Raw genomic sequence first — 27824 nt, forward strand, 5'->3', positions numbered from 1 at the left:
AGACTCTTAAATATGGAGAACAAACAGAGGGTTACTGGAAGGGTTGTGGAAGGGGGGATGGGCTAAACGGGTAAGGGGCATTAAGGACTCTACCCCTGAAATCATTGTTGCACTATATGCTAACTAACTTGGATGTAAATTAAAAAAATAAAATAAAAATTTTAAAAAGCATAAAAAAAAAGAAAGTGACCATTACTATAATTTAAAATGGCCTACTGTAGATTTCTGGGAAACAGTCTTTATCAAACAGGGAAGTTTCCTTCTGTTCCTACTTTGTTAGAGATTTCCTTTTCTTTCCTCCTTTCCTCCTTTCTTTCTTTCTTTCTTTCTTTCTTTCTTTCTTTCTTTCTTTCTTGGCTTTTTAAACTGCTTTATTAACTTCACAATATATAATGAGCATTTTGCCATGCAATAGGGTAAAACTCCCCCGCTGACAGAATCTTACAGATTGGGTCAAAATACAACATTCATTTAGAAGTTGGTAATAGGAGACCCACAATGTTTACAACAAAGGTATACGGAGAACATGTCAGTTTAGGAAGCAGGTGTGTGTTATCATTAACTTCAGGGAAAACATCAGGATTGGAGGCATAAGGCAAAACTCATCATGATGGTCACGGTGCGGAGGATCAGGGCTAACTACCTGCAGACTATGACTGAATTGCTTTTCCCTCAGCTTTTCCATCAGCTCTCTCACCTTCCCAATCCTTCCCATCTTGTCTTCTTTCATCCTTGCCTGTGGCTCTGCAAGCCTCTGAATCATGTCCCACCTATACTGAAGGATGGGCTGACTAAACACGGAAGAGCCTATGATTTACTCTGGACACACAATATTCACCAGCTTCCAAAGGGAGGCTTAAGGGCTCTCCTTTATTAGCAACTTGCTCCTTTTCATTTTTTTTTTTTTTAATCATTTTCCTGGCTGTCATTTTCCATGTTGAAATTTTTGACTGTTTGTGCCTCTTTGGATGCCATTGCTCCCAGGCCTAGCCTTGCAGTCTCTTGCTCCCGATTCTTGCCCAAAGTGCGCCCCTACAACAGACCAGGGCACCTGCTCCCCCTTCGCCTCCTACTCTTTGGGGCTGCCCCTGACCTGCCCTGCTCGGAGACTTCCGTCTCCTTAAATCATAACTTTGGGTGGAATTTTATCAAATAATTTTTTTAAATATTTATTTTTGAGAGTGAGAGACAGAGCGCAAGTGGGGGAGTGGCAGAGAGAGATGGAGACACAAAATCCGAAGCAGGCTCCAGGCTCTGAGCTGTACCCGCAGATCAGGAGGCAGGACTTGAACTTACTAGCTGTGAGATCATGACCTGAGCCAAAGTCAGCCACTTAACCGACTGAACCACCCAGATGCTCCAAGAATTACTTTCTAGTTGCAAGAATATAACAGAATCGGTCTGTCTCCACCCTAATCCAGTATTAAGTTTTATGTTACTTAATGGGCAGTGACCGCACCTTTACAGGAAACTTACGGGATGACATCATGAGGAAACAATGAGACAAATCCATAAGGTGGAACATGCATTCTAAAAGACAACTAACTGGCTTGGTCAGTCTCTTCAACACATCAGTGTTGTGAAAAAAGCAACTGTCTTAGATTAAAAGAGATATAAGAAACAGAAAAACCAAACATAATGTGTGGTCCTGGATTGGCTCTTGATTTAAGTACACCAGATGTGAAGAAAATTTGGGGACAATTGGAAAATTTGAATATGTACTATATATTAGACAATATTAAAGAATGATTAATCTAATTAGGTATGATAGTATTATGTTGGCTAAGCAGAAAATATTCTTCATTCTTGAAAGATGCAAAGCACAGCATTCAGAAGCAAAATGTCATATTGTCATTAATTTATTTTAGACTACTCTTTCATTAAAATTTATTTTTGAAAATGGAATTTGTATTTGGGAGAAGATAAAATTGGATCTATTCTGTGTAATATACGCCAGATTAAACTCTAAATGGATCATAAATCCAAACGTAGGTTTACCAGTTAAAATGTACAGTTGCCTACATTAACCCCTTGGTACATAATTATAGAAAAAATTATTTGTATGAAATTCAATTAGCTGATTGTGCTGTATTTTTATTTGCCAATTCTAGCAACACTATCTCAATGGAAAAAATGAAACCAAGAAAGTACTAAAACCATGATTGAATTTATTATCTGGGAATGGAGAAAGCCCTTCTATCTTGGTCCCCAAATCCAGAGCAATAAGATTGATAGATTCTACTACATAACAATTCAAACAAAATTTTTTTGCATAACCAAAAATAACCCTACCCAACCTCCTGTCACCCCCACCAAGAAAACCCATAAAAGCACAATTAAAAGGAAAATGAGAAATAAGCCTTAGACACAATAGTAGATGGTGACAGTACAAATTATTGTGGGCTTGATCGGTTCCTCTCATCCGTAGGAAGCATAGAAAACATTAGCTGAGACCTCGATGTATTCCTTATCTCCAATACATAGAAGGCATTTAAACTTAGCATTGCTCCCTAAAATAGCCAGTTTGCCTGAACTGATTGGTAATCAGGCTTCAAAAGTGAAGAACCATGGGGGGTGGGAGGGAGGGGAAAGTGGGTGATGGGCATTGAGGAGGGCACCTGTTGGGATGAACACTGGGTGTTGTATGGAAACCAATTTGACAATAAATTTCATATAAAAATAAATAAATAAAATTTACTGTTAACGCCCAAAAATAAAATAAATTTTTCAGAAAAAAAAAAGTGAAGAACTAGGTTTCAAAGCTTGACAATTAAATTCTGAAAGGCGCGCAAACCTCCAGGCTAACCAGATTCCCGCCTCCCAGCCGGTTGTAGCCAGCTCAACAACAGTTTCCCTAAACCCAGAGTCGTGACGTCAGCGCAGGCTTTGGGCCCACCTCTGGGTTCTCTTTGCTTCTGCGCGGCCAAGTAACTGGAGAGTTGAGCTTTTAACCCCGCCCACTGCCCCGGAAGTTAATGCAGAAGCCACACCTCTCTCCTCGGCCAGCAGGGGCGCAGCCATTTTAATTCATATCTGAGTGGGCGGTGGCGATTCGTGTTGGCGGTCTGGCTCCGCTGGGCTGGGGGTAACTTTACTGGCTTGGGTGGCTTTTAGTTTAATTTTTCTTTTCTAGCTTCGCATCGCGGGCCAGTTCTCACTTTCTAATCAGCTGAGGCCATGTCAGGAGACGGAGCCCCGGAGCAGGTGAGGAAAGAGAGTGGTGGGGCCTCGTGGCGACCTCTTCTCTCCACGTCTCTGTTCGTCCGAGTACTCCAGCCATGTTCGCCTGAGGAAGGAATCGGGGTCTAATGAACCCAGAGGACCGGGTACAGAAGAATGGTGGGAATGGGGAGCAAGAGCTGACTGAGATTTGAAGTTATTTTTTGGCTTTTCTGTCTTAGGCGTTAATGTGAACAAATACTTGATGTAGACAATAGCCAGGAAGCTGCTTCGTCCTGTTTAGGTTCGTGGGACTACTCCTGTGGGATGCCTTCCTTTGATAACATTTTGTTTTGATGTTAGGGTGTTTGGGAATTGATTATTTTAACGTGTACTCGGTGTTCTCGAAAAACTTGTCAATGTTTCCTCCTGCCCTACTCCGATATACGCAGAAATAGGTTACCAGTTTGAAAAATAATTTGAGATGAAACTCATCTGGAGAAATAGTGTCTTGCCAGAGCGAATGAAGAAGGAAGCAGTCTAGGAGTAAGAGCATGGTTATGCAGAGACTTGGGGAATTTTGTGGTTTTCTTTTTTTTTTCTTTGTCCACATTTCATTTTCGGTTTTCAACCGACACATAATGCAGAATTTGATAAATCGGAAATGAGGAGTCTGTTTTGGCCACTGTGAATAAACGCATCTGCTTTAGTACTGGACATAAGTGACATATAAATATTTTAAAATTCAGACATTTAAATAAATGATTTGTTTCTTTTGCTCTTTATTCAGAATTTTGTAGGGTAGTATTTACCTTTTAGTTTGAAAGAGGAAACTGGCATTTTATGAAAGATGTCATTCAATTTGTTTTTCGACTTAAAGTCATGGTATGTTCAGGTAAATAGTTTTTAAAATGGAGGCTAGCTAGCCTGCAGGGTCTCAATTTCCTGAAATTTCCCGTTGCCATGGTAACGAACTACACTTAGGTTTTTGTTTTTTTAAGTCCCCAGCTTAGAAGGTAGAGGCTGTTCTTGGAGGTTAACAGAGATGAGGCAAAATTGCAGTCCCTCTTGAATAGTCTGTATGATTGTAAATTTCATTAGGTCAAGAAAAGCTTCCTAAATTAAATTTTGTGTTTGCTTGTTGACTGATTTCAGTACTGAAATCTTCTGTGCTTGTATTTTGCATGTTGTCAGAATGCCCAAGAATGAAAACTCTCAAAATTATATCAAATCTGTTTATGTATACCTACCATTTTTCTGGGCTAATAGTTTGTCACCTGAAAGTCAAGGAGTGATCTCCTAAGGTTTCATTGAAAATTTCCAGAATTTGTTAATTCTTTCGTTTATCTAAAATTGTAAAGACACTGCAATGTCATGACTTTGAATATTTCAGATATGTGGTGTTTTAAATGGCAGAGGTGGTTAAAACTTACAGAAAAAAAATTAACCCTAAAGTTCTAGTGTGAAGTTTAGTACATAGAGAAAAGTTGAAAGAAAAGTGCAATGAATGCCTGCATTCACCCACAGTCAACAATTGTTAACCATTTGCCATACTTGCTGTATCTCTCCATACATATTTATTTGAAAGTAAGCCAACACATATTTCAGCCTCATATATTTCAGCATTCTTTTATATAAGGACATTGATGCAGTTATGTAACGACCATACCATTTTCTCACCTAAGAAAATTAATAGTAATACTATCATTTCTAAAGCCCAGTCCGTGTTCAAATTTCCCCAGTTGTCCCAAGAATATGTTTCGTAGGGTTTCTTTTCCTTTTTTTAAGGCAGAATCTATCTGGATTTACAGGCATCATTTAGTTAACGTCTCTTGAATTGTCTCCCCCATTTTTCTCCCCAGGGTTATTGTTTGAGGAACCCAGGACAATTTTCTAGTAAAACTTCTAATTTTCTGAGTTGATTTGATTTTTGTGTGTGTTGTTGTTTAACTTTACCCTTCATCTTGTGTTATTTCCTGAAAACTGTGTTTGGTTAGGTCTAAACTGAGAGCTTTGGTAATATTTGGGTTAAATATTTTTGGGTAGAGTAACTTAGAGTGTTATGTTAGAAAGCACTTCATGCTAGGTTGTTCCACTATTAGTGATGGGTAGGTTTATTTGGATAGGGTGATGACTGTTGGCTTTCTTCATTGTGAAGGATTATTTTCCCCTTTGCAGTTAGTAATCTGTGGGTTGGTATTGTGTTCCTCAGTAACCTTTTAACTAGTTATTATTTGTCATCGATTGATAATTCTTGAATAAATCAGTTATTATATTGGAGGTGGCAAATGGTGTTTTGAAAATTCTGTTATGTCTTTACTGACTGGCTCATACTTTTCTGTAAAGAAGAAATTTCTTTGTTTTTCTTTATAAAAGAGATCACTATGGATTCATGGGTTTCTCTGTATCTACTGTGTTAAGCAGTGAGGCAGCTGGGTGGCTCATTGGGTTAAGTATCTGGCTCAGGTCATGACCTTGTGGTTCATGAGTTCGAGCCCCACAACAGGCTTGCTGCTGTTAACGCAGAGCCTGCTTCAGATCCTCAGTCTCCCTCTCTCTGCCTTTCCCTCACATGCACCATTTCTGTCTCTCTCTGTCTCTCTCTCTCTCAAAATAAATATTAAAAGAAAAAAATAAGCGATAGCTATTTTTCTTTTTGATGCTCAACTTGGTCCCAACCTTTATGGTGGCTCCTGTATCTTTCTTTCATCAACCTAAAACACATACTATCTTTTCTTTAAGTTTGTAATGATAACATTTCAAACATGCAAACAAGTAGAATGATGTTTCTATCATAGAGCTGTAACTGATGACTTAATCTTTTTTCCCCCATACTTTCACTTACTCTCCCTATCCTCATTGCTTTCAGGCAAATCCCAGAGATTGTACTATTCAACTTTAACTGAAGTGGTAATTAAATGATACCTTCAATAGTGACCTGGTTGACAATACAAATCAACTAGTTTGCTTTAGGTAGGGTGATGACTGCTGGGTTTCTTCCTTGTGAAGGATTATTTTCCCCTTTGCAATTAGTAATTTGTGGGTTGATATTGTGTTCTTCAGTAACCTTTTAACTGGTCAGTGAATATTTATAGGAAAAGAGAGTACCTACAATGATAGACAAGAAAAAGAGACCAAACAAAGCTGAAGATTAGTAAGAAAAAAATCAAAGCCACTCTGAATTGTGCATTTGCTTTAGAAAGATGCCAAGAGATGTGATGGACAAAGAATCTGGCAAGATAGGAGGTGTAGATTTCTTTTACCCTTTTAGCATTGAAGCGCAAAAAAAAGTTTTTTTGAATAAACCTGATACCTTAGTTATTTAAAACTATGCATGGTCATTTCTTTCTTGGTACTGAATCTCTAGATTTCCCTTTGATAGAGGAAAATGACTGTAGACAAGCAAAATCGCTGCTAAGGTTTATTGGTTTTTGTTTGTTTGTTTGTTTGTTTTTTAACTCTTGTGAGAAGGTTCCATTTTGCATATAGAGAGCTATTTAAATTACCTTAGCAGTTTTCATGGGTATTCTTGATTACCGTTTTTTGCCAGTTCCGTGGTGACAAAACTTTGTTTGTAAGTCCCCTCCCCCCCTTCCCTAATGAAAACACATCTAGTTCCTGTGTGGAATTATGGCTCTTTTTTTGTCTTGCATACTTTTTTTTCACTGCTTGGTTCAGTTTTTTATCTCATTCTTTCTTAACTTCATTTTACTTTGTGCACTACCCTTACAGCATTTAGCTATTGTTTAGAGTTCCTCCACTGGGTTTAGGCCTGAGTTGAAGGGGTGGCCTTATTTATTCATCCTTGCATCTAGGAATCTAGGAAATTCTCTTTGATATTTAAAGGTGTTTGATAAATGAATGGATGAATTTTGCAGTTAGGCTCTGTGCAATACAGTACAAATTCTCAAAGAGTTTAATCTTGGGAGGACAGATGGACAAATAATACAGAGTAAAATATTTTGGGTGTAAAAGTGGTGGTTCCTAAAGTTGTGTTAGATAAGAGGATGGAGAGAGATGTTCTCAGCCAGGCCAATTCATATGAACCTTTAAATCCTTAAAATTCTGTTTCTACACTCGTCTTTTAGAAATAAGACACGAGGCACTTGTGTGGCTCAGTGGGTTAAGTGTCTGACTTTGGCTCAGGTCATGATCTCTCACAGTGAGTTTGAGCCCCACGTTGGGGTCTTTACTGACTGCTCAGAGCCAGGAGCCTGCTTCAGATTCTGTGTCTCCCACTGGCGCTCTGTCTCTCAAAAATAAACGTTAAAAAAAAAAAAAATAGAAATAAGACTTCACTTTTAAAACAATCTATAACCTACCTAGAATTAGGAAGGCCTATAATATAAACAAAATGATCCTCACTTTGGAAAAATTGCATGACTTGAAGAAGCATAATTACCAGTAGTAATTAAAAAGATTAATCCTTGTTTTGCTTTATTAATGAAGGAAGAAAGATGAAATATATACAAGTGTTGAAGCCTGAAACCTTGTTTAGGGCTTTGCTGAGTACCATTAATACTTACCAGCGGTTAAAAGGTAATGATAGCACCAGGACAATTTCAAAGCCAAAGTGGATGTGGGAGGCAGTTAGGAATAAGGAGGGGGAAAGGCCAGGTATGTGTATTAGATGATACACATCTTGGCCCAATTGTTCTTGGGCCCAATTATTCTTTTCTGTTTTTAACAATCTTTCTGTAATAGTCTTTCTTACTTTCCTCCCTCGTGTTGTGATACTTAGTGTAACAGTTTGGGCAGCTAAAATTGAGTTCATCTTTATTAATATTTCGACTGTGTAGAATACTATAGTTGGCAGTCATTGTTCCTAAGTGAGATTGATCTGTATTTACGGAAGTATTGGTTTTCTTTAGAAGTACAACAGAAAGGTGCTGTGTTAAGAAAGATTGCATTCCTTCAACATTAAGAATATAGGCGTTTCGGGGAGTATAGTTTACATCCAGATAGACTTCCCAGAGTTGCAAAATCTGTGTTCAGATGTTTGTACCTAGTAAGTGGACCATTGCCAAACACAATTCTTAGTTTTGAGCTTTTCTACCATTGTCTCTAAATCTTTATTTCTCTTTAGCCAAGACCTTGCTGTGAATTTGAGTCTTTTTGTTTTGCTGGACAGTTGGTAATGGTGTGAGAATTGATGTAAAAAGAGATTTGGGGCGCCTGGGTGGCTCAGTCAATTGAGCATCCAACTCTTGATTTCATCTCAGGTCATGATCCCAGGGTCTGTCGAATTGAGCCCTGCATTCATTGGGCTCCATGCTGTGCGTGGTGCCTGCTTGAGATGCTCTCTCTCTCCCTCTGTCAGTCTCCCACACTCTAGCGCATGCACTCTCTCTCTCTTTCTCTTTAAAATGTATTTTTAAAAAAAGGAAGGGGAATTTGAGTTAGTAAATTTTTAGATTAGTGGATAGCTTATAATCAGTAAATACTTAAAGCCAGAAGGACAAAACTATTTCTTAATTGATGTTTTTCTAACATTTTACTTAATCTAGAGAATTAATATCTTGGCTACATTTGGTCTAAAGCTACATTTTTTAAATTCTAAAAGACTCAATTTTTTATTTGTAGTTTGCATCTGTTTCCTAAGGAATGAATAAGCAAATTTAATAAGGAAATGTGATATGTGTCATTTGGGCCAATAATCTTTAGCCTACTTTTTCTTAAGTTTTGAATTGTTTACATGTTTCTTAGATTTTTAGTCTTTGGAAGGATTGAAGGGATTATATGCAGGATACCAAAAATCTGGTAGAGTTCCATTGCACTGGTAAAGGCACACAGGACTAAGCTGGCATTCAGTCCTAACATCACCTGTCACATAAACTGCTTCATTGTCTAGACGTATGAATCTTCTTGGTTACCACTTGCAGATAGTCTTGCAAAGGGTTACTCTAGTCTATTTTTAATTATAAATAAAGGTTAACTACCAAGGGAGAATTAAGACTTCATATAGATAGTATAGTCCATGCAGCTTTATTATGTTTTAGGAAAAAAATGGAATGACTTAGGTCTGATGCCACTTTATTTTTAAGGAAACAACATTTCGAAAAATGTATTACAGGACATGTAGATTAGATAGTATTTCTCCAAACGGAGTTCATGGTCCATTGAATCATAATTACTTAGGTGCTTTATACAAGTATAGGTACCTACACCCCAATTTCAGACTTAGTATAACAGATTCTGTTAGTGAGGCTGAGAATCTTCATTTGAAACAAGTACCACAGGTGATTTTTATGTAAATGAAAGTTTGCAAACCACTTACGGGTTAAAGATACCTGAACCTTAAAAGTTGTGGGTTTTTTGTTTAAAAAAAATTTTTTTTAACATTTATTTATTTTTGAGACAGAGAGCATGAACAGGGAGGGTCAGAGAAAGAGGGAGACACAGAATCTGAAACAGGCTCCAGGCTCTGAACTGTCAGCACGGAGCCCGACGCCCACAGACTGTGAGATCATGACCTGAGCCGAAGTCGGATGCTTAACCGACTGAGCCACCCAGGCACCCCTTAAAAGTTGTTTTTGAATACACTCTTGATAAAATAAAAAAATTTTTTTAACATTTATTTATTTTTGAGACAGAGAGAGACAGAGCATGAACGGGGGAGGGGCAGAGAAAGAGGGAGACACAGAATCTGAAGCAGGCTCCAGGCTCTGAGCCATCAGCCCAGAGCCTGACGCGGGGCTCTAACTTGCGGACCGCGAGACCATCACCTGAGCTGAAGTCGGATGCTTAACCGACTGAGCCACCCAGGCGCCCCAATACACTCTTGATAAAATAAGTGGAGAAAAATATTGCAGATTATTTGAGGATGGTTAGGCTTTTGATACTATTTTACAAAAATTTTCCTCCCTCTACTGTATTTAGCCATTACCCTTATTAGTGGAAAATACTCATTACAGAACTCTATTTGAGACTCATCTTCTAGTTCTGTTGGTCATGGTCAAGAGATATTTACATAGATTTAAATCTTTTTAATTTTACCACCTTCTCCCCGTACTTATAATTATCAGTTGGATTAAATTTTCGTTGGTCTCCATTTTAATTGAATATTGGTATGACCTCTAGCATAACACCCTTCCCATTTACCATGAAAATAGCTATTTGAATGAGACCTAACCCCCCCTTCCCTTTTTTTCCCCTGTGAAAGTTATATTTCTACTTCCCTGGTGGGAATGGAAGGAAGAAATTAGATTACTTTATTCTTTCAACCGTTAATCGTGTTTGTCATTTCCCCCCCCTTCCATCCCCAATTATCCAACCTCCTAAATTAGTTAAGCTGCCATATAGAAACTGGTTTGCAGTTTTAGTAAAGCTTAATTTAGTTTCTCAGAGACTACCAATGATTCGAAAATGGTATTAAAAGTGCTTTTCCCTTTTCCAACTACATACGTAGTCATGTACTTCATAACTGTAGTTACATGGTCATATTTCATCCAAAACAATATATTGCAATAGACTGAAAGCTGAAGCAGATAATGTCTTCTATGCAGCCGGACATTAAAGAATCACAAAAACATAAAACTGCCATTATTTCCACTAATTATTTTTTTGTTTTGGAAAATATTTTTAAATAAAATTGTTTTATTTTAAAGTGAATTAACAAATTTTTTCTATTTTAATTTTTAATGATATTGATATAACCCACATGTAAAAATTTTTTCTTTGGATCTTCGATTTTTAAGAATGCAAACTAAGGCTTTACAAAAAGTTTGAGGACCATTGAAAGTGCATGGTGTCTTGTCAAGTTCTCTTTCTCTGGGTTAGCTTCACATGACAAACAAAAGGTTAAGCATGGAGAGTGAAAACACTCACCTAACAGGAGAACATTTTTGTAAATCTGGTATCTAATAAGGGATTTGTAGCTATAATATACAAAAGACTCTTGCAATTCAACAATAAAAAGATAGCCCAGTTAAAAATGGGCAAAGAATCTGGGTAGGCCAATAAGGCAGATGGGCAATAAGAACATCAAAAAATGCTGAACTTGGTTCACCATCAGAGAAATGTATATCAAAACCACCATGAGTTACCACTTCATACGCAGTAGGATGGTTATAATCATCAAAAGACAACTGTTGGTGAGGTTGTGGAGAAATTGGAACCCTCATACACTGTTCATGGGGATGTAAAATGGTTCAGTCACTTTGGAAAACAGTCTGACAGTTCTTCAAAATGTTAAAAATAGAATTCCCATATAACCTAACAATATTACCTGTAGGAGCGTGTGTGTGTGTGTGTGTGTATACATATATCTATAAGAATAACAAAACACAAAATGAACTCTACTCAAAAACTGAAAACAATCCAGGGTACCTGGGTGGCTCAGTTGGTAAAGTGTCTGACCCTTGGTTTTGGTTCAGGTCATGATCTCATGGTTCATGGGATCGAACCCTGCTGTCAGTGCAGAACCTGCTTGGGATTCTCTCTCCTCTCTGCCCTTCACTCATATGGGCTCTTTCAAAATAAATAAACCTAAAAAAATCCTTCTATATTAATTTTTTTTTTAATTTTTTTTTTTTTAACATTTATTTATTTTTGAGACAGAGAGAGACAGAGCATGAACGGGGGAGGGTCAGAGAGAGAGGGAGACACAGAATCTGAAACAGACTCCAGGCTCTGAGCTGTCAGCACAGAGCCCGACGCGGGGCTTGAACTCACGGCCGCGAGATCGTGACCTGAGCCGAAGACGGCCGCTTAACCGATTGAGCCACCCAGGCGCCCCTATATTAATTTTTTTAAATGTTTATTTACTTTTGAGAGAGAGAGAAAACGAATGGGGGGAGGGGTAGAGAGAGAGGGAGACAGAATTCAAAGCAGGCTCCAAGCTCTGAGCAGCCAGCACAGAGCCCGAAACAGGGCTCGAACGCACAAACCGCAAGATCATGACCTGAGCTGAATCAGATGCTTAACTGATTGAACCACCCAGGCACCCCCGCAAAATCATTTTTTTTAACTGGAAACAATCCAAATGGCTGTCACTGATAAACAGAATGTGGGATTATCCATACAATGAAATATTTGGCATTAGAGAGGAACGTACTGATACATGATAAAACACGAACTTTGAAAACACTCAAAATGCAAGTCAGAAACACGTTATGTAATCTCATTCACATGAAATACACGCACATTTATGGAGACTGGAAATAGTTTGGTGGTTGCTTAGGACTAGGGGATTGGGAAATTGTAATGACTAATGGGTATGGTTCTTGTTGGGTGATAAAATGTTTTAAAAAACTTATTGTGAATTGTATACATTAAATGAGTGAATTATGTATGATTATGTCTCCAAAAAGCCATTATTAGAGAAAATTTTAAGATTGAACACACAATGGATTTACCCTACCTTCAGACTTTTAGCCAGTTGTAAATTGGTTACTGTTGTAACCAAAGAAAATAAGTTGTTAATTTTAGCAGTATGCTACTACTAGAAAAACAGTTCATAGAACAGATGCTAGAGACAGTTCCTGAGTAACATCTTGTCCCTATACAAAAAAATATATCATCTAGTTCATAATTTTTCTGGGTTTTGTACCCATTTGAAATAGTATGTGTTGGTATGTATCTCCATATACTCCATACAATTGTGTAATTTTTCTGATTTTTAAAATTTTGCAAATCAAAGGAGTTCTCAAAGTTCTGGTATCATTGGTAATGTGCATGCCTTGGGAACTAGTCCATCTTTTGTTCTGCTTATTGGGGTTCCATCCCACTGCCCATTAACATTCTTAAAGAATGGTAATAGGATTGTAGTTTATTCCAAAGGCAAAAGCTGGATTTGTAATAGAGTTTCTTCTAGTAATAAATTTTGGGGCCATGTAACTATGGGACAGCTGTTCTTTTGCTACACTAAGCAAGCTGAGTTCTGAACTCATTCCATTACAAGTGAGCACTGGAAACTTGTCCTAAGTTTTCTTAAAGTGACCTATTCCTTTGGGCAAAAGATTTAGGAAATAGTAACACAATTCCATTCCTTGTGGAGGTCCAGTCTCCTTGTGGATAGTAGAAAACTGTTCAATTTTCCTTTGCTGTATGGAAATATGCCCAGGCCAGAGAACAAAAATATTGTGCCATTGGCCACCTAACTGGTTCGTGATGATGAATGACTTTTTATTGTAGGAATTAAATGTGGCCCAAAGTACTAGAAGTCCAATGCGCTATCCATTGCGCAAAACTACTAGACTATATTCTTGGCTATTTTCGGTAGCTTTCTTGTTAATTAATATAGTTGATTAAGAATTATCTATGTAAATTATTTTATGAACATTTAACTGCATCCTTGGCAAGAGGAAAATATTTAGGGATGTAACAGAGTCTGAAAAGAGCTGAGCTATGGTTCTGTCAGATTCTAACTAGACTTTGGGTAGATTCATGTAGTTTATATTTCTTGTTATGAAATGGGGTTATTACTTAACAAAGAATGATTAATGCTTTACATTGTAGATGCTCAAAAACTTTTTTACATCTGATCTCCAACATCATTTGCATCGGTTCTTAGTCCATTGTAACCCCATCCCCCAGGTGTCTGGATAGAATTGTAGGGATTCTATGAAGTTGTATGGAAAACTCTTTGTTTTTACTAATGTCTAACTGAAATTGAGCCTTTCCTTATGAATGTAGGCAAGATACCTTTACATTAGCAGTGTTAGCAACAGCTGTAATTGGACATAAATATTCCAAATATTGTTGCCCTTATCATTAGACTGACTGCTAGATCTTATTTAATGTGTTGTGTCTGTTATTGTGTAAAACTTTGTTTAAAAATATTTCAGTAATTATATTTCAGTGTAATTGGTTTCCTTTGAGGTATCTGTTTATTTTGTGTACTTAAGAACATTATTCTTAGAGGGGCGCCTGTCTGGCTCAGTCTGTAGAGGAAACAACTTCTGATGTTGTGCATTCAAGCCCCATGTTGGGTGTAGTACCTACTTTGGGGGGGGGAAAAAAAGAACACTTATGAGAAAGAGCCCACAGGCTTCACTAGACTGTAAGAAAGTTCTGGGGTACTACAAAGGGTTATGAAACCCTCAGAGAGCTTGGTTTCAACTGAGACTGCACATTAGAACCATCTAGGGAATTTTTTTAAAGTAGTGATTAAAAAAAATTTTTTTAAGTAAAATAAAAGTAGTGATGGTCCAGGCCAGTTCCTAGGGATTCTGATTTAATTGATCTAGATAGTGGGGCTTGAGCATCTTTTTAAAATCCTCTTTCACCCAGGTGGTTCTAATGTGCTGCCAGGGTTGAGAATCACTAAGGGGATGGCTTGTTTCATTTAGCAGGGAGACATTTATGCTTTTTGCTGCAATTTTGGCACTTGAGTATTAGACACTGTTTCCTGAGTTTTCTCTGCTGTTTTACAGATTGTGATATACATTATCTAATTTGGTTGGTTAATTTTCAGATCATGATTTGCCTTCCCATCAGATTGCTTTGAAACCCTAATTGTTAGCGTTGATTTAACTAAAGCTGGTATTGGTTAGTTGTTTTTTACTTGCTGATTTAAAGTACTTGTATCAGGTTTACTTCTTATTTTATCATTAACACTTTATTATAGTTGGTATCTTACAAACTAAGATCCTAGTTTTATTTTATTTTTACGTTTATTTATTTTGAGAGAGAGAGTGCGTCCATGTGAGTGGGGGAGGGGTAGAGAGAGAGAGAATCCCAAGCAGGCTCCCTCTGTCAGCGCATAGCCTGAAGCAAGCTGAAATCAAGAGTTAGGTGCTTAACTGACTGAGTCACCCAGGTGCCCGACTCCTAGTTTTCTTTTAAGATAGTTTTTTAATTTTTTTTTCAAGAAGTAAATAAATCCTTTGAAAGTAAACGTCTTTATTTGTTGTATCTCACGTGTCCTGTCAACAATGTGTGGCACATATTAAGCACTGAGCAAATAATTTTAAGGTGAATAGTAAAAATTTAAACAGAAGAGTATATACATTGTAAAGTAAGTGTGTGTGTCTGTCTCTCCCCAGCTCACCTCCAATTTTTTTTGACGCAGTGTTATGGTAATAGTTCCATGTTACTATCTATAGACTTGTCTTGCTCTGTTCTTTTTAGTGACTGCAAATTCCTATATTTAGCCAGTTGTTGTATACATGATTATTTAAATTACTTCTAGTTTTATGTAACAGCAAACAGCCAAGTACTTGACTCTTTATTTAGTACACATATTTGGGCATGTGTGCAGTAGAAGTTGCCAGGAGTGGAATTCAGGGTCAGACATTCATGTTAAATTTTGATCAGATTACTTGCCCCTGCCAACAATGTGAGAATGTCTTTTTATATACCCTTGCCAGTGCAATGTTGATTGTAAAACACTTTGGTCTCTGTCTTACGGTTTACATTGGTATTTCTTTTGAGTGTTTAAAGGTCATTGTTAACTTCTCTTTCTGGGAACTGTTTCAGCACTTTGCCCATTTTCTTTCTGAGCTGCTGGTCTTTTATTGACTGTACGTTAATAAATTTAGTACTATGCCAAATAAGTTGGGATGTTTTTTAGGTTAGTCTTTTGACTTTGACTGTAATACTTTTTCATGCACAAATTTACACTGAATTAAGTTTACTCTTCAAAGGCTTCTAAAAAGCTTTTTCTTTCTTTTTTTTTTTTTTTTTTTTGACATTCATTTTTGAGAGAGAGAGAGAGAGAGAGCGCGAGCACCCGAGCGAGCATGAGCAGGGGAGGGGCAGAGGGAGAGGGAGACACAGAATCCGCAGCAGGCTCTAGGCTCTGAGCTGTCAGCACATAGCCCCATGTGGGGCTCAACCTCAAGAGATTCAAGAACCCGAGATCATGATCTGAGCCGAAGTCAGACGCTCGACTGACTGAGCCACCCAGGCGCCCCGGAAAAGTTTTTTCTATGCACAGATACATTTCAGTTATTTTTTCCTCTAGTTCTTTTTTTGTTGTGTTTAAATCTTTGATCTATCTGAAATTTACTTTGGTAGAAAGGATAAAATAGTAATTCAGCTTTATTTTGATAAAGTTGACTGCAGTTATTCTAACACTGTACATTAAATAATCTACCATTCTGATTTAAAATATCACCTTTATTTGTTCATTTTCCATATGTCATTCTCTTTCTTAATAATCTTGAACCAGTGATTGGTTTGTCACCATTACCAAACTTGCCTTGTCATTTTGTGTTATAACATATGGTTGGAGCCAGTAGTCCTCTTCATTAAATTTTTCCAGTTTTAGCTTCTTAAGCTGGCCTGCTTACGAAGCTCTTGTATATTAGTAAAACATCATAATTTTGATATAAATTTACATTAATCTTTTAAAACATGTTTTTCTTTCTAAATAATTTATTCCAAAGAAGAGAGTATTATTTCTCCTTGGTTATTTTGTTTTCTAAACTCATAATATAAAGTGTTTTTTCCCAACTGGAGTTTTGACAGTAATTTTCTATGAGATATTAATTGCCACTGAAGAAAGGAAAAAAAGAAAGCTCTTAGCGGCAGTGTTTCCCTGTCTATCTCGAACATTATTGTGTATTGCCATATTACAGATTTCAAGAAGTCCTGCAAAAAGACAAAACTTTTACAGGTTAACATGTATCTGACTTATTTGAATATCAGTTTCTTTTTGTGGTACATAGTAGTATTCTGAACAACAATTTGAGAAGTAGTTGTATTTTTGCCTCAGGTGCTAGCTACTATTTTAGGCATTAATTTTTTTAAGATTATATTTCTATAATAAAAATAAAACTACCACCCATCACCCACACATTACCACTAGACATTTTAGTACAGTCTTATAAATCTCTTATTGCAAGTTTCTTTTATAGTTTTAGTGATGCTGTATAAATCATTTGTGAGTCCTGTTTTTAAAATCTTTACATCAAAATAAAATTTCCAGGGGCACCTGGGTGACTCATTTGGTTGAATGCCTGCTCCTTGATTTTGACTCACATCGTGATCCCAGGGGCATGGATTGAGCCTTGTATCAGGCTCCATGCTGAATGTGGAGCCTGCTTAAGATTCTCTTTCTCCCTCTCTCCTCCCTCCTCCCCCGCTCCGCCCTTCCGTCTCTCTGTCTCTCTCTCAAATAAAAAAATAAAATTTCCATGTCATTTCATGCTTTTCCTTTTTGTGGCTCAGGATGAATGCTCTATAGCAGTGTTTCTCAAAGTTGGTCCACAGACCCCAGGGATTCCTAAGACTTTCAGAGGTTCATTCTGTGAGTTTGTACTGTTTCATAATAAATCTAAGACGTTTTTGCCTTATCACTCTTAATCTCTCATGAGAGTACAGTGGAATTTTTACATGTGCTATCACAACAGATAGAATGCAGAAGCAGATATAAAAATCCAGCTACATTTAAAACAATTGGACATTAAGCAGATTTGAAAATACATAATACAAGGGTATTGACTGAATTTTTAAATTTATTTTTCTTAAAAGTATTTGTTAACATGCAAACAATTTTATTATTTGTACGTGAATAAATATTTAACATTTTTCCATTTTAATTTCTAATATAGTAAATATTGAAATAATCACATAAACGAAAAGCTCTTTGGCATACCAAGTAATTTTTAAGGGTATAAAAGGGGTCCGTCTTAAGACCACAGAGTTTGAGAACGGCTGCTGTGTAATATTTGATGTGAAAAATGGGTTTAAATTTTAAAATGTTTTTAGACCACAGAGTTTGAGAACGGCTGCTCTGTAATATTTAATGTGAAAAATGGGTTTAAATTTTAAAATGTTTTTTAAAAGTATGTGATCATTAGATTTTGTTTTTATGCAGGTGACTTATGATAGCATAATATATAGAAAATGCAGGCCTCTTTTGTAAGAGGACATTTTTATGCTTTTATATTAGAGACTGATAATCTTGTGCTTGGATTAATTTAGGCATGAAATTTTTAAAACAGTAACATCAGTTTGTTATTTTTCTTTCCCCCAGGCAGCTGAGTATGTCCCAGAGAAGGTGAAGAAAGCTGAAAAGAAATTAGAAGAGAATCCATATGACCTTGACGCTTGGAGCATTCTCATTCGAGAGGCACAGGTTTAGTGATATAGGATTACATTTCCTTCTCTATGGGTCCAATCACACTACTTGGTTCTGCAGTAAATAATATTTTCATAATCCTAACATTGTAAATGCTGTTTATTGGTTTTCAATTTTAGAATCAACCTATAGACAAAGCACGGAAGACTTATGAACGCCTTGTTGCCCAGTTCCCCAGTTCTGGCAGATTCTGGAAACTATACATTGAAGCAGAGGTTAATATTTTATTTTATTTTTTCTTATATAGCATCTGATGGGAATTGCAGCATACACTAGTGTGATAGAAAACAAGTTAGGAACATAGATAGCACAACTAGGACAAGGAGGATTTAAATGTCTCTTGCCTTTATTTTGTAAAATAGGTATGAAGGAGTAATTAAAGTGAATTTTTGAAATTTGGGTCTTTACAAGCTGATGATTGTTGCATTTTGGAGTTGCAACAACATTAAAACAGTTTCAATGGTATTGGAGTGCTTTAGCCTTTTATTTACTTGTCATGTGTCAATTTATTGCCTCCTGTGTCATTTATTTAGAACTCATTTTTCTTTTTATTCCTACTTACAAACTAATATGAATGGTACTATGAGAAAATATGGAAATGTTAACTTAGTTTTATAGGATATATTGAGTGGTGAAACATGTAGGTGAAAAATTGTTTCAGGTTTTAATTTTGTGAAAATGCATGGTTTGTCAATAAATGTAAGCACTTCAGTAATTTAAAGTTTTTTAAGGGGATAAAGTTTCCATTATTTGGGAATAAGCTAATGTGATTCAAATTTGTGTAATCATAATTCACCCAGTGATACTTTGATTTTTTTTTTTTCCTTGCTTTCTAACTGTCTTGAAATTTTAAGTCAGGCATGTTTATTTTAAAGAGTAAGGGCCTCATTCTTGATTATGATTAGAAGGGAAATGTTCATTTTTGACAACTGAGGTTAGCAGTCAAGATGATAATAAAGCATTAATGTATCGATAACAATAGCACCAAGTAATCATCTTTCAGATTATAAATTAATGGGATGGAAGGGGTGAGATGGGAATAATTGATATCCACATTATGCTGAAAATTCTATCCATTTCTTTTTATAATTTATAATACTAAGAAGTATTCTTATTTTGAATGTTATAAATTCTCAACATAATCAAATACACTGCAGCCTCATCTTAACATTCTCCATGATAACTGAAATTTGATGATCTATGGGTCTGTTTTGGACCTGTTTAAAGGGCTTTAGTCATCAGCAGTACTAAACAGAGTTTAACACGACACAGTGTCACCTGTGATGTGTTCCTCATAATGGACCCAACCAATAGCCAGTTTAAATTGAGGCTACAGTGTACTTACTGTATTTGTGCTATGGTTTATAGTATATTACTTTGGGGTGAGGGGAGATTACTGGACAATAACAGGAACATTGTGTGTGTGTATTAAATTTTTTGTGTGTGGTTGTGTATGTGGTATGTGTGTTTGTATGTGTGAGAGAGATTGTACCTTACATGGAGTTTGGTTGTGGATTTGGCCCAAGACTTTAAGGTTTCATCAGTTACCCTTTGGGACCATTTCTTTCCTTAATATATTTAATCATCAGAGTAGACTGACATGGAATTCACCAGGTGAGTGAATAGGCCTGTCTGAAGTGTGCTGAACCCAGTGCTGCTTTGTAATACTCATTAAATCAAGGAACCGTGGATCACCTGTACTTGGTCTACATTTTGGTTTGATTTTACAAACACATTAACTTATATGCAAACTCATCAGACATGAACATAATTGATGCATAGTAGTTTTTATATAATGAAGTAGTACTTTAGTTTTAGAAAGTTCTCAAATATTCAGGTATTTGTGCATTTTATTATAAGTTAAACTGAAACTGGCAGATACTCCATTCTGTAGGAACTGAATGAGTCTGTTTCTCCCATTTCCTAACTAAAGATATGAAATGCATTATAAAAAAGAATTCTAAGACGGACCACATGTTCTTTCAAGGCTGAAATTGTCTAAATAATAGGCTCATTTCATTTAATATTTCAGAGCTGCTAGCAGTTGCCCGATTTATTTAATTGGTAAGATTTGCAGTTATTTCACACACATACACACACATAAATATGAATGTATGTATAAAACATCTTTTGAGAAAAAATGGTAAAGAATATATATATATATATATGTGTGTTTTGTAAAATTTACATTTTTGGTTTAGGAATTAAAATGTTAAAATTGCTGATTTAGAAATGCATACCCGGAGCTGTGTTTTTCTCTTTTCCTGATTTGCTCTTTATTTTTTTATTTTCACATTTTGTACTTTGTTTAGCCTGTAAGAGGCTAAAGTTTTCTTTGGTCATTTCACCCAGTGTGGCCTTTAATATTTCTGGAGGAGACACATAACCTCTTTATAATACATTAAAATCTGAAGTAATAATTAGAATGTCTTTAAAGGTAATACTAACAGTGTTTACATAACATTTTGTATGCACTCTCAAGAAAATAAAGTTTTTTTAATACATTTGTTGTAACTCAGTACTTCATGGCGGGAAAATTATGTTTTGTTTATTTATGGTCAGTTAAACCAATGTGTGTGAGTCCAAATACATTTAGTACTTTTCTAATGAAAATACATACATCATTAATAACAACAGATAATTTGCTTCCCCAGAGAAAGTTGTAAGTCCTACTAAGAACAAGTAGCAAAAATGAGTTTTTCGGTTTTGGGGTTTTTTGTTTTTTGTTTTTGTTTTTGTTTTTTTGTTTTTAAATTTGAAACATAAGTTGCAAATGAGAGCATAATATAAATAATTTTTAGGAAAGGAGTTAGTGACACTAATCTGATATTTTCAGTATTTGCAAGTATATCAGCTTTTCTCATATCAGTGGCATTTATAATACCTAGCTACTTGTGTAAAATTTGAGCTTTATTGAACTATCATCCTTAATTCATTACCCACTTTTAATTTTTTGCTAAAGCATAGAAATTGTTGGATATAAAATTCTCTTGTTCTAATGAAAGGGCACTTAGAACCAATATCTGTGTATTTGTTATAATTATATAATTTCAAAGTTAAGCCAGATTACTTTAGTGTTGTACATATTAATTCTATAGAAACACCAGAGTTAAGTGGGATACCCAGTCAAAGCCTCAGTGCTCTGTAAATACCCACTTTTTAGGGTGGTTAAAAGGGTTACTAAGTATCACAAAACTGCGAAAATTTATAGTTTTGCCATATTCTTTAAGTTGTTTTTCCCTTTGTGGTTTCTGTAGCTATTCATAATAGCTAGGTAATCAATGTGACAGCACATAAGCTACAATATTTTACTGTTAGGAGTAATTTGTTTTGAATTAGGCCACATTCATAAGAAATTTTTCTACAAAAGGATGATGGTTTTTATTGGTAGCTGAAGGAGAAATGAAGAAGGTAATGCTGCTGGTAATAGCAACAATGTATCTTGCTATCTGTGAAAGCTGTAATTCTTTAATAAAAGTATATAGAGAATTGATGGCTTTTTATTTTAAAAGATTTTAAAAACATGAATCCTTATTAAAATGGGTTGTAAAGTATACATTTCAGTTTTTCAAAATAACCTTTCTACTTGGGAAAAATGACTCTTAAAAAATACCTTTCTTCTTGGAAAATGGAAGTGAACTCAGGATGGAACATGAATGACCTAAATTGAAATAAACTTCTCCACTGTCGATACTGTTTTAATATCTCTAAGTAGTAGTTCAAACTACTGTTGTTATAATGTTTTGTATATTTTGAGCAATGTGATTTTTTAAATGCAGATAAAATTATTGCATTATCATATAAATTATTTCTTTTCTATACTTCAACTTGCAGTCTCTTTTTAAAAACATCTGTACTCTTTTCTTATAGATCTGCTCTTTTCCTGTTTGTAATAAATGTTGGTCCATGTCTGTGTGATTATTCAGATTGTACTCTAAAATGCAACATGCTCTTTATAGTTTTTTAAATGCATGTATAAATATAGTGTAGGGGTATAAAAGAAAACAGGACTGATTTGCAAACACAGAACTGAGTAATCAGATCTCTGAAAGTGCTTTGAATAATTACATACTATTTTTTAAACCAAATGAAATATTTGTGTGTTTATTATTATAAGTAGTAAACTTCTATTTCAGGTTTTACTAAAATACCATATTCTGTCCATATTCCCTTCCATTATTGTAGCATAGATGTTTAGGTTTTGTCAGTGATACTAACTTGATCTATACATTTTTTTTCCTTGAGGCCTTTTCTCTTCACCCAGGCATTGTATAATAAAACTATTTTGCAAAAGGACATAGCTAATTTAGATAAAATTTCTTTTTAAAAAAATCTTATTTTCTATTCTTTGTCTTTAGATAATTTAGTATTTTATGTGAAATGTAGTGATTTATTTTCAAGCAAAACCTTGTATATTTATATTTCTCCACTTTATAAAGGAAAATTATAATCTTTGCAGTCACTGATACACAAATTAAAAAAATAATGGTCCTCTTTTTTCCTTTGCGAAGACTCAGATTTTTAAGATAGCTTCTTCATATTCTACTTCATTGCGTGTAATAAGATTTATGGTATATTCTGAAAATGTGGAAAAGGCATCTCTGACCAGATTTTAATAAAAAAGTACACACGTTCTCAAATTTATTATGGAACAAAAAGGGCTATTTGATCATGTAGTTTTAAGTTTTCCCTGTGGGTAATGCTCTAGCCTAAGTTTCTTGGGCATTTATGGAATAACAATACTTAATATATAATACCTAATATTTAGTGTTTTGTTTTTTTGTTTTTTTGTTTTTTTTTTTTTAATCATGGGGCATTGTAATCAGTAAGGTCTTAGGGGATTATTTTGGTATATGACCCACTTCCCCTATTCTGGGAGGTATTAGTTATGCTCCAATATGGCATCCATGAATAAACACAAACACATAAGCCCTTCATAATATTATGAAGTGAAACCTCCATACTGGAAATAATCTTAACAGAAAAGCCTTTTGAGGGTGCTCTGCATTTTTGGTTCTAACTTGAGCATAAAGGAACCAGGTGGCAATTAATTGACTTTCTCTTTAAAAAACAAAGAAATCTTAAAGTCTAAGGCTCAGTTTTTTTCTAATGGGTTCATTGTTTTTTATTTTGTTTAGTGTGTTCTTTCTACTTGCAAACAGCTGTTCCTTTTTGAATGAGTCTGATTCAAGGCACTTCCAAGAAATGAAGATGTCTAAAATATACTGATGATGTCTATTAAAAGCTGTATTTCGAGATGTGGACAAGAATGCATTTTTCTTCCTGTAAATAATTTTCTTTTGAACTAATTTTTATTACTAAACAGTTTTGCTCTCAGCAACTTTGGAGTGGAAAACAGTTGGTTAATGTGGTGTAGTGGTTAATATGATGGTGTGGTACATTGAAGTCTATAAATTTTTTCCCCCACATATTCAGAATCCACAGCAGTTCCAACAAAATTGTGAATATTTGCTTTGAATACAACTTGTTGAGAAACTAAACGGCTTTTCTAAGGCTCAGGGAAGCATAACATGGGGTAAGTTTTACCATTTTGTATGCTAGGAGACCCCTCCCCCCCAAAGAAAAATTTTCCATTTGGTAATGTTAAGTGATAGTTCTAAAAACAAAAATCTAATGTCAAAGACAGGATTGACATGTGGTTTTGGAATAATACTTCAAAATGTAATAAGGCCAGTATAACTGTCCCAAAAGCTACTTTTAAGCTTTCTAGTACATTTATTTATGTGATACTGCATTATGACATTTTTTTAAATACAAAATTTTAGCTCTAGCATATACAGATAACATTATTGTAAGTCTTTGTCTACATATTTCTATATGGGAAAGTCTTTTTTCTCTTCTGGTTGTGTGGAGATATAAATGACCTATAACACTGCATAAGTTTAAGGTGTGCAATGTATCAATTTGATAAATGTATATACTGTGAAATGATACCCACAATGTTTAGTTAACATCCATCACCTCACACAGTGATAAGGAAAAAGGTCTTTTATGGTGACATTTTCTTTTAACTTTTTCATGTTGAATTTTAATGTTTATTTATTTTTGAGAGAGAGACACAGAGCATGAGTGGAGGAGGGCCAGAGAGAGAGGGAGACACAGAATCTGAAGCAGGCTCCAGGCTCTGAGCTATCAGCACAGAACCCGATGTGGGGCTGGAACTTACAAACCATGAGATCATGACCTGAGTCAAAGTCAGATGCTCAACCGACTGAGCCACCCAGGTGCCCCTTTCATGTTGAATTTTAAGAAAAAAGGAGTGTTGAGCATTTTGCCATGATGGTTTCCTTGAAATTCAACAACTGAATATACAAGTATTGTATATTTATTTTTTTAAGTATTATTTTGAGAGTATGAGTAGGGGAGGAGTCGAGACAGGGAAAGAGAATCCCAAGCAGGCCCTACACTGTCAACGCAGAGCCCAACATAGGGCTTGAACTCAATGAACCATGAGATCATGACCTGAGCTAAAATCAAGAGTCAGATGCTTAAATGACTGAGCCACCCAGGCACCCCTCCTAGTGCTGTATATTTAAACCCAAAGAGGACCTTAAGTTTAATTTTTTTTTTTTCTTTTTTGTTTAGTTTGAGAGAGAGCACAAGTGGGTTGGGGGCAGAGAGAGAGGGAGACAGAGAATCCTAAGCAGGCTCTGCACTGTAAGTGCAGAGTCCAGAGTGGGGCTCAAACTCACAACCATGAGATCATGGCCTGAGCTGACACCAAGAGTTGGACACTTAACTGACTGAGCCACCTAGGCGCCCCAAAGATACTAAGTTTGAATCTGAAATTCAGAATGGGAAGGTGAATTAATTTAGCCACTTCATATGTGAGTGACATAAAGCAAGATATTCTCCCTTAGAATCAAAGTTTAAATTTTTCTTTAATGTTTAGTTTTGAGAGAGAGGAAGACACAGAATCCGAAGCAGCCTCCAGGCTCTGAGCTGTCAGCACAGAGCCCAACGCAGGGCTCAAAACCACACAGACCGCAAGATCATGACCTGAGGTGAAGTCAGGCCCCCCCCTTTTTTTAATTTTTTAATTTATTCTTTTAATTTTTATTTTTTTTTTTACCTTAGAATCAAAGTTTAGAAACTATAGTGCTATGGGATCACCTGGGAAGCTTTTAAAACCTGCAAGCTTGGCAGTTAGCATACCATTATTGCTGACTCCATCTCCGCAGAATGGGCACATGGAAACTTACTGTTCGGTGTTTCTGGCAACTAGTTTTGGAGTTGAGGCTTTAAAAGGCAATAAAGGAGTCTTGCTGCTGTGAGTATATTTCATATCTCACAGAATACTACCTTTATTTGCCTGGATTATGAAGTTATTAGTCTCCTGGCTTTTTTGACTACGCTGTGATAGATCACTCAATATATAATCAATCTAGAAGTAATCTTAGAAGCATGCATTGTGTGCTTAGTAGTATTCCTAACAGTGTGGTGACTGTTTATTAGATCTGCAATCAGGATAATGGTAGTGTTATTGAACATTGACAGTTTTTTAGTTGCTGACTTAATTCCTGGGTTTGAAACCCAATCTTCTAGCCCTGGAAACTTAAAAAAAAACAATAATTACTTAAGTAGCAGCAAATAAGAGCGTCATGTATTCAGGAAGGACCACTTAAACTGGAAAATATGGCTTAAAATTACTGCAGCTTTTTTTGATAACCCTTAAATCCTTTTATTTTAAATGTTTATTTTTGAGATGGAGAGAAGAGTGTGAGCTGGGGAGGGGCAGAGAGAGAGGGAGACCGAGGACCCCAAATGGGCTCTGTGCTGACAGCAGAGAGCCCAGTGCAGGGCTTCAGCTCAAGATCTGTGAGATTGTGACCTGAGCCAAACTCATGCTTGCCTGGCTGAGCCACCCAGGTGCCCCACCCTTAACTCTTGAGAGAGTCTTTAAACATGAATACCACATCTTCTTTTCAGATTATTAGCTAACCATCCATTCATTTAGTTAGTGCCTGAATATATGTAAGTTCTACTCATTCTTTTGGGAGATGGGAGATGATGGAGTGTTTTAACAAAGAACCAGTCATTATTCCTAGCTATTTCTGTAGTCAGGTTTCTGAATTTTTCACCCCACAGAGGAGTGCAGTGTTTCTCAACCATTTTTAACTCTTGTTTCCTTATTTAAAAAAAAATTTCTCCCTTAGTGTGTTTTCATAGCTTTTAAATCAAATACGGCTTTTAACAAATGGTGATTTTAGTATTTCTGGTTGATACCTGTCCTTAGGAGAGTTGACTTATTTCCATCTGATAGTTGAGAATTTTGGCAGCAGTGATATTCGTAGAAGAACTGGAGTAGTATATCTAAATTTCATAAAACTTAAATGTCAAAAATAACATTACCTTAATGAAATCCCTTGTGAAAATGTACACTGTCATAGGAGGGAGCTTACAAGTATTTGGGGAGATTGTCAACAAAAAACTTTGTTTCCTGCACTGTACATTTATGGGTGGGGGGGGGGCAGGAATTGTACAGGAAGAGAATCCTAAACAGGTTCCATACTTACAGGACAAAGCCTGATGCGGGGCTTGAACCCACGAACCATGAGATAATGGGGTCCAGATGCTTAACTGAGCCACCTAAGCACCCCAATTTTATCTTTTAAAGCTTTGTTTATTTAATTTCTGTACCCAACGTGGGGCTTGAACTAATGACTCCAAGATCAAGAGTCGTATGCTCTCCTGACTGAGCCAGCCATCTGCCCCTGTACATTTAACCCCCTCATCTACCATTATTATTACTATTATTAATCCTTTAACTTGTTTAATAAGTGAATTTTTGAGGTTTTGTGGTTCTCTTAATTAGGATATGTTAGTAGGTGAGAAATGCTTAAAACATCACTATTTAGATTATTTAGAGTTGAAGATTCAGATTGTATGCCAACCACTGGGGACCACATGGTTTATGATCTGCTTTGTTATGGGTTGAATAGCAAGTTAGAGCTTTTATGGGTAATAAACTGACATTTTTGCATTTTTAAAAAATGTTTTAAACTTAGAGTTGCAAGAACAATGCAAAGAATTTATATATGCTTTACCCTGATTGGCCAGCTTTTAAGATTTCACATACTCTTTATCAATTCTATATTTTCTTGAACCATAGGAGACTGGATTGCATACATCACAACCTTTATACTTTGGCGTATTTTTTTTTCCATTTAATTTTTTTTATTATTTTAATTTAAATTTTAGTTTAACATACAGTTTCAGTGTATTTTCAGTGTATTATAGCAGTTTTCTTCTAAATTAGTAGTATCTAATCCAAAGTTGTACATAGTTGCCATTCCTCTTTAGCCTCCTTTGATGTTGAACAGTTCCTCAGCTTTAAGTTTGATATTTCCTCATTCAGGAAATATACATATTAGCTGAAAAGCTGCAAATGATGTGTGTGTTCTCACTCTCTCATCCAGAGGCACATGATGTTTATTTACCCCTTATTGGTGATGTCATTGGTGCCCATTTTCTCCACTGTGTAGTCACTATTACTGCTTTCATAATAAAATATGAGATACTTTGCAACTGTAAAAATCCTATTTCTCATTAAACAGTTACCCACTTCATTTTGAAATTGTTAACAGTTCTTGCAGGAATCATTGATTTTTTTTGA

The 27824-nt window shown here is 35.8% G+C and overlaps 1 protein-coding gene and 1 pseudogene across 1 annotated transcript in view; one reads left to right on the top strand and one right to left on the bottom strand.

The window, feature by feature from the left end:
• Positions 1 to 255: 255 nt before the first annotated feature.
• LOC125934960 (protein BEX1-like) lies at positions 256 to 1403 on the bottom strand (annotated as a pseudogene).
• Positions 1404 to 2983: 1580 nt separating this feature from the next.
• CSTF3 (cleavage stimulation factor subunit 3) overlaps positions 2984 to 27824 on the top strand; it is a 72627-nt gene continuing 47786 nt past the window's right edge. Inside the window, exons 1-3 of the mRNA XM_049648564.1 lie at positions 2984 to 3204; positions 18083 to 18184; positions 18307 to 18402. Of these exons, the coding sequence (XP_049504521.1) occupies positions 3178 to 3204; positions 18083 to 18184; positions 18307 to 18402 (225 nt within the window). The 5' untranslated portion in view covers positions 2984 to 3177. The remainder of the gene's footprint in view (positions 3205 to 18082; positions 18185 to 18306; positions 18403 to 27824) is intronic.

The sequence above is a fragment of the Panthera uncia genome, chromosome D1 (genome assembly GCF_023721935.1).
Source record: "Panthera uncia isolate 11264 chromosome D1, Puncia_PCG_1.0, whole genome shotgun sequence".
NCBI classification, from domain to species: Eukaryota; Metazoa; Chordata; class Mammalia; order Carnivora; family Felidae; genus Panthera; species Panthera uncia.